The 7,726-nt window shown below is 38.9% G+C and overlaps 2 protein-coding genes across 5 annotated transcripts in view; one reads left to right on the top strand and one right to left on the bottom strand.

Moving 5' to 3' along the window:
* dnaja1 (DnaJ heat shock protein family (Hsp40) member A1) overlaps positions 1–6,997 on the bottom strand; it is a 12,086-nt gene extending 5,089 nt beyond the window's left edge. Inside the window, exons 1-4 of one of the 2 annotated variants that reach the window (XM_014007878.1) lie at positions 6,902–6,997; positions 5,341–5,492; positions 5,075–5,264; positions 1,575–1,679 (exon numbers count right to left, since the gene is read on the bottom strand). In XM_014007878.1, coding sequence (XP_013863332.1) covers positions 1,575–1,679; positions 5,075–5,264; positions 5,341–5,472 — 427 coding nt within the window. In that variant the 5' untranslated portion in view covers positions 5,473–5,492; positions 6,902–6,997. The remainder of the gene's footprint in view (positions 1–1,574; positions 1,680–5,074; positions 5,265–5,340; positions 5,493–6,901) is intronic. The other variant, XM_014007879.1, reaches the window with a different exon arrangement.
* A 45-nt stretch (positions 6,998–7,042) lies between these two features.
* aptx (aprataxin) overlaps positions 7,043–7,726 on the top strand; it is a 3,170-nt gene continuing 2,486 nt past the window's right edge. For all 3 annotated transcript variants that reach the window (XM_014007882.1, XM_014007881.1, XM_014007880.1), the window contains exon 1: positions 7,043–7,247. In XM_014007882.1, coding sequence (XP_013863336.1) covers positions 7,110–7,247 — 138 coding nt within the window. In that variant the 5' untranslated portion in view covers positions 7,043–7,109. The remainder of the gene's footprint in view (positions 7,248–7,726) is intronic.

The raw sequence follows: 7,726 nt of genomic DNA, 5'->3' as shown, positions 1-7,726 counted from the left end.
TAATTAAATAAAATTAATTAAATAAAAATTACTACCAAATCTAAAATAGTTCTCCCCTCTTTTTTGAACTTCTAGCTTATTAACAACTTCTAACCTAATTGTCCTTCTGTTAGGAATAAATGATGTCAGGAAATGACAAAATATGCAATATTTCACTTTCCAGCCTCCCCGGACCTAACCATGAACCCAAACAGGAAAACGGGAACCTTTACCTGATCTAAGTCTTTGCTGTGCTGAGCTCAGAGTTCTGAAAAACTCYGTCCCCAGGTTTACTACAAAACTAGAAAAGACCAAATAAACAAAAAGTGGCTGCCGTTGGAGGAATCTCTCTCTGGTCTAGTCAGCTGTGGTTGTCGTGTCCTTGTGGGTGCTGGATGTACCTCTTTGGACATGTCTTCACCCAGTGCTCCGGTGATCCGCAGGCAAAACAATAGTCGTGGGAGGACGGTCCGTAGGAGGGTTGTTGGGGTTTCCAGTTACCRCGGCCTCGAGGGAAACGCTGCCTGTTGTTTTTGGAAGAAGCTTGTTTGGTTACAGCTCGAGCCATTGCCAGCTCTGCTTGACGCAGTTCTTCAGCGAAGGCCTTTTCTTCAGCTTCTTTTTCCTCCTCCAGTCTCTTTTGGGCATAGTTAGCATGCTTGCGAATCTTTTTCAGGCGGCAGTACTTTAGATCCACACAGGAAGTTTTAACAGCCTCAAGGATGTCTGGCAGCAGTCCACTCATGAAAAACCAACTTAGACATGACTCCCAGGTTCCAATCTCCTCACCCAGGGGTGTAGGTTCATCAAGCCCCGAGTATTCATTAAACACAGCCTGCAATCTTGTATAAAAGTCCTCAATCCTCTCGGTTTTTTCTTGCTTGCAGGCTCCTATCATTGTGTAGTTTATTCTCCTTGGGAATGCTTTTTTAATTCTGTCACMCAGCTTGGTTAGTGCAGCAGAATATGGAGCATTGTCATCGTGGGTGAAGGTAGGATGCAGGGGGCGATAATAACCATCCAGGTCGGCTTTGACTTTCTTAAAGTTAGTGGGACCCATACGCAGAGCCATCAGTGTGCGCAGCTGTGGCCATGTGGGCATTGCTTCCATGCAGAAGAGCTGAAGAGCCGTGCTGAATTTTTCACCTCCCTTTTCAACATCAGGCAGATGTTGTGCATATGTTTTCATGTCGTCCATAGGCCAAGGCCACAAAACCGGTGCTGGGCCAGCCTCGTCTGCCACCTCAATCACTGGCGCGGTCATGGTTATATCAGCCGTTCTCTGGGGTTGTGTCGGTTAAATCTGCTGCTAATGCTTCTTTCTCCCCGTGCTTCACGTTTCAGCCGCCGTGTGAAAGGAAATAACTTATACAAACAGGCGGAGCAGTGAACAACCAATGAGGAAGCGACAAGTCTTACAGATTACACGAGGAAGGACATCAACCAGACAGCAGTGGCGTCGACGACAGATAATGACAAATCGTAGCAGTTATCAAAAAGATACTAATTGAAATATCAAGACAATGCGAACTTAATAATCAGCAGAGAGGTATATTTTCCAGGACACTTTGTAAAACAACAAAAACAAAACCTACCTTCACATTTCTCACAAATACAGTTCTTCTGGACAGAAAGTTTTCTTGTGGCTCCATTGTAAAGATCCTCCAAAGTCACTGTGATCTGATGAACAATATTCTTTCCTGTGATGAAACAAAAAGCAGCACTGTCAGGTATATCACAGGCTGTTCAGATGACTGCAGTTCAACAAAAACTTGTTAATCAGTAGTCAATTGAAATCAGCTGTGTTGAAGCAGGAAAACTTTTTAAAAAAGCAGGGCAGTGTACCTTGAGGACCAGGGTTGAAAAACACTGATCTACAGTGATGTTTCTCCAAATAACTTCTTTAAATTTATTTCACATTTATGTTTTTTTTCTCTAACTGTTGCTTGCTTTATTTGACCTTTCCCATCATTTAGTTTCGATAACATTTTTATCAAAAACAAATGTTCTGGAGAGCGATTCTCATAAGAGGATGCTCCTGGCTCTCAACACATAATCATGACAGCACCACAAATAAGTAGTCTATTAAAAATATATTAAATAAATACTTAAGGCAAATTGTATTGAATGGAATGACAATCAATGGAAATTGTTCCGCAACTCCACTTTGAATGCATCACAGACAGCAAACATCTTTGTCTGCATTTCTGCCAGCGGTGAATCACATCTGACCTCTAGTGGAAACAGATGTGCATCACATCAAATCAGAACAATTAAACTTCTATCAATCTGTGTTTTACTTTAGTAAAAACACTTGAACAAATCTGCCGTCTATGTCAACAAGAATACTGTGTGCCATATTGTATAAAAAACAGAAAACAACTCTGTGTTAAAGTTTAGAAAAACTTGTAATAAAATGCAATCCAAGATCAGAATCTGACTGAACATGGCCAGCAGTGACAGCCTCCCCGGTGTGTATAAACACAACTCTGAGTGCAGGGAAGGTGAAGTTTCCAGTTTCAAAGAATAAACTCAGTCTTTACAACAACTAGAATGTCCACAAAGAATTGACTCAATTGTGTCACAAAAATTATGTTACTGCTAAGCTCATGTGGATAAAGAAACACTTTGATGGCACTGTTTTTGTTTATTGATGTTAAAATCTGTACAGCTTTTTTCTTTTAATATACACGCAATTCAGATTTTATAACATTTAAGGTGATGCTGTGTTCACACCGAACGCAATTTGAGCACCAAAAGCGCATCCAACGCCTCAAGTTAGACGCTTGTTCACTTTGAGGTCAGAGATTCGTCAAAGTTGCTTTTGACGCACGTCAAGAGCCTCCTCTGCCAGTCTGTTTAATGGCGGATGAAATAAAGAAAGTGGCTTTGCTTTATTTACTGAGAGCAATAGCATGTCGCGCTCATCAGATCATTCCTTCACCAGATAATTCAGAGGAGTTCTGGGTTTGGTGAGTTTCACYACCCAGAAGCTGCGGCTTATTTTTGTCCCGAGCTCAGTTTGATGAGYCGCTGACCCGCATCGGWGCTATCTTCTGCCGGGAGGACACCGACTGCAGSCACTCGATTTCAGCTGAAGADCTCCTGCCCATCTGTCTCAGGTTAGTGGACATCATTCAGGAAAAAATTACACAGTGGAGTCTCTCTGATAGGTTGACGCGCCTCGTTGAGCTGCAAAAGTTCAGATTTTCCAACTCCAGCGTTCGACGCACGTTACGCATGCATGCTCAAAAAACGTTTGGTGTGAACGCAGCAATACTCTGACAAAAAGAAAACTGTTTTAATACTGGCTTGAAAAAAAAAAACTGTAAAAACTTAAAAACTCTTTTCAAATCCCTAAATTTGCAATCTGAGTTTTTATAAGTCACTGCATGCTAAACATTAGGTTTGTAAAATCATCATCCACCCTTCCCACCATCCTGCAGTTCAGAATCTGCTAGTGAAGTGAGAAGATGGTGTGTTATAGAATTTTTCTTTATTTTTACTTCCTTTCCAATTAAAGGTGTTGACTAACAAGGGGGTCTCAAGTGGAGGCCATTTTGAAATTGCATGCTCAAAGAAACTGTCCGAGGAGGGGATACATTTTTTTTTTTAAATCAGCATTGTCGCCATTTTGYTAACTGACCAGCTGCCCTTGGGTCAAAATGATGCCCGAGGTTTCAGAGGCCAATTAAAAATGTCCCCATTTAAAACAAATACTGAAACTTTAAATGGACCTGACTCTAAACATACAGTTTACCAAACACATTTATAATACTCAGGAAACAAACGTTGATGTCAGATATTCAGCCATGACATACAGTACTAGTGCTGTACCAAACGATTATTTTCTAATCGATTWATCTAACGATTATTTTTTCGATTAATCGATTATTCTAACAACAAATCTAAAAGTTATTCTGATGTGAGTGCACTGGAAATTTAAAATGCTTTCATCAAATTAACAAGAACAGTTCTTTAATATTGTAATATTTTCTGTAACAGTTTTTTCATGGAAACAAAATTTGCACTCTAGGGTCAATTCTTTAACAAAAAAAGCTTAAAAGATTTAACATCAACATAAAATCTCAACCAAAGCATATAAAATTCAACTAAAAGAAATATAGTGCAAGATGTTAACAAACAAATGAACTGAATCAGGCAAAATTCAAGTCACTCTCTGGAAAACCTATAATAAACATATAATAAACATTTATTTATTATTTTTATTTAACATATTTCTCAATTTATAAAAATTAACAAATATCAAGACAACATCCAACTCTTTGTATTGTAACATCAGTTGTGTAACTTATTTCTTTAAGGTGAAAACTGTTGAAAACAACAAGACTGTTTTGTCTTATTGCACAAATTAAAATCCAGCTCCACGTGTTTCTATTGATGTCATTTCCCCACTAGAAAAATGTGTGATGGAGGTCCATGGAAGGCAAATAAGTTTAAATCAAATAAACAAAAGAGGATGCAGTTAAAAATAAATAAAAGGTATTTAAGCTACGTTTTGAACATCCAGAACACGTCCAACACTTGTTGGCTGCTTGTGCTCTTTAGGTCAGACGTGTGTCGGGAAGCTCCTCTGTTGTTTGAGACGCTGGGGAAACTGGAAATTCGACTCGACCTAACACCGGTCTCTGTTTAATGGTGGATGAAATAAAGAAAGTGGCGGTACTTTATTTCCTTTGAGCAAGCGAATGTCGTGTTCACAAGATAATTAATCCACCAGATAATTCAGAGGCGGTCTGTTCGGTAAATTTTACTCCAGGAGCTGCGAGGCTTGTTTTCAAGCTTCAGACTGAACTGAAGCAGCGGCTGCTGACGTCATCACGCTCTTGTGCGATGCTGCGTTCAGGACAAGCTTGGAAAACTCACCACTCTTCTGCCAATACGGTCGCAATGATGCATTTAGGTACCGAAATAGAATTGCATGAACATTCACATGGTGGTTATGTAATACAGCAAATCAATAATAAAAAAYCTGCGTCGACAAATTTACATAATCAACGTCATCGATTATTTCAACTAATCGGTGCAGCCCTATAAAGTACATTCATTGCTTATTTTCTGACTACAGGCCTACCTTTTCGCTCTCTGTGCATTCGACTGCCACCACCAAAAAATAGGTCAAAGATATCCATAGGCGAAGCGAAGCCACCACCGCCGCCGCCGCCTGTTCCTCCTTCCTTTATGGCCTTTTCACCTCCACGGTCATACAGCTCTCGTTTCTTGGCATCTGACAACACCTCATATGCCTGCGAGATCTGTTTGAACTTCAGGGAGAGGAGAAAAAAAGTTTAAAAACACACCTATGGCAGTCCTGTTATCGTTTCTTATGAAAAGGCATACCTTTTCTCCCTCAGCAGGATTTTTGTCAGGGTGATATTTTAAGGCTAGCTTGCGATATGCCTTTTTCAGCTCTTCAGGAGTCGCAGTAGGTTTAACGCCAAGCGTGTCATAAAAACCGGTTTCCTTGACCATGTTGACTGTAAAAGAAAACGCTGGGAAATTAAATAAACAAACAAAAGACAAGAGTCAATATCAGAATTGATTTCTAAAGAAAAAAACTTATAAAATTAAAATCATAAAAACTACCGGTAATTTTGAGTCTGTGGATGCAAAATTATCCAACAATGAGATTATTGATGATATTTAATTGCATGCAAAGCTCTTCAATGTTACGTGAAACAATAAATATAACAGAATAAAATAGCAATACCCTTTATTGTATGATATACCAGGTGTCACAGCAGCATAAAGCTCAAACAAATATATATATATTTTTAATCTGAAGAGTAAAAACAAAACAAAAAAAATCCCAATCAAAAACCTCAGACATGCAATCAAATAAAAACAAAATTACTAAAACCGACCCCAGTAGTTTTAAATATTATAAATCTCTACAAGTGCAATAACAGGGCTGAGAGGATATTTCTCACTTCACATTTGATATTATAAAAGTATTGAAGCAACAAGTGAGTAATGATTATACTTCACTCTGTTACAGTCAAGAGTTGATTTCACTGTGTAGATCTTGGGAAATCAATAGCAAATACTTGGGAACAAGCTGTTCAAGTAAAAAACAAATAAGTAAAGAAAAAGATTAAATGTGACTTCACATCTGCGACTTTTTGCTATCCACGATAAATGTGCTGAACGCAACAAAGAGCATAAGTTTCACTTCGTGGAAAAACAAAACTAAACTAAAACAGGTGAAACTATGTGTTCAGGTTTACTTTCACTCGGCCAGATGTTTTTCGATCAGTCAGTATCGCTGACCAGGGGGGTAACAAAGGGATGGGAAAATATTAAGGTGTTTCAATCGACATAGATTTTCTTTTAGGTTTCCTGCTAATGAAAAATAAACACCGGCACAGCAGCGTCTAGTTTGCGAAAACACAAAACTGAAACAGAGCAGGGCCTAGCTAATGTAGCTGCTTGAACTGGTGTTGTGTTAAAACACGTACACCGTCAAAGGAAGCCCGGTTGAAGACAGCTGTTTGCGCTACTAATTCGACTCGAAGACAAAGTTGACTTGATCACAATTATTGTACAAATATATATGTATATAAATTATGTATATAGGGTGCTAACAGGTAAAAACTCTAACCATAACCATAACTCAAATTCATAGATGGAGCTGCTTGTGAGATTCGTAGCCATGTTTATCTCGGTCAGGAATGGCAGACAACTCTCCCTGGAGGTACCAAAAAAAGACTGAACTTGTCACTTTCGACTTTGACTCATTTAATTCACATAATAACACAACTCCGCTTTTATGACGATGGCGCTTTCGCCGGGGTACATTTTTCGGCACAACACCTGGTGAAAGCTAAATCGCGATTTGTTTTTAAACCTCCGTTTTGGTTTCAAAAGACCCATACATATATAATTTCGATAATTTTCAAACCTTAAATGAAGACAACGATTAGACCTCTCAGAGTGTTCAAGCTCACTGCGAATCTTTCTTCCAGAACCTTCTTTACACGCGTGCCGTGCCGATTCCGAGCCGACTGTGTCCTGTCCTATCGCGATGCGGTAGCACCGTGACGTCATTTTCGCGCGCCGACTCTGCCAGTCATCAAATGTGAACTGCTAGCATTTAGCTCTGCAAAATCATGATAAAATGCCTATTTGCTGGCTCATCAGCGAAGAGGGCAATCACAAACCCATTCGGCTGCCTCATTTACAGACAGTTGTTGTGGGTCGAGGCCCAGAAACGACAATCAAAGATAAAAAATGTTCAAGGCAACAAGGTAACATTTAAACTTTTTTTTTGAAGAGGTGCAAGCACACACTAGTTGCAAGGCATTCAAAAGCAGTAGTAATCAAAAACAGGTTTCATTTATTTCTTATACTAGTATAATTTACATGTTGATGGCACCTGGCGTTAGTTTTTGTACAGTCTTTAGAAAGCAAGAAAAAAAGAATCATTTGGTTATTTTAGAGTGTTTTTCAAGTCTAGATAAGTATGGAAAAGAATGGAGCAAGTATAACATTTGAATTTACAAACTCAAACCTCTAATATTCTAGAAGAAAAGCATACAGTTCATTTCTAAAAATGAAATACTGTAGTCAAACCGTACTCATTTGCACATTCATGGAAACCACACATTTCTGTTTTTGGCAAGACCTTTCATGGTAGTTTTGTGTGAAAGAAAATACACTGTTAAACATTTCACATATATAAGTCATTTTCACAGTATTATGTATGTGTGTGTGTGTGTGTGTGTGT

The sequence above is a fragment of the Austrofundulus limnaeus genome, unplaced genomic scaffold, assembly GCF_001266775.1.
Source record: "Austrofundulus limnaeus strain Quisiro unplaced genomic scaffold, Austrofundulus_limnaeus-1.0 Scaffold45, whole genome shotgun sequence".
Classification (NCBI taxonomy): Eukaryota; Metazoa; Chordata; class Actinopteri; order Cyprinodontiformes; family Rivulidae; genus Austrofundulus; species Austrofundulus limnaeus.
This window is presented reverse-complemented; position numbering and strand designations above follow the sequence as displayed.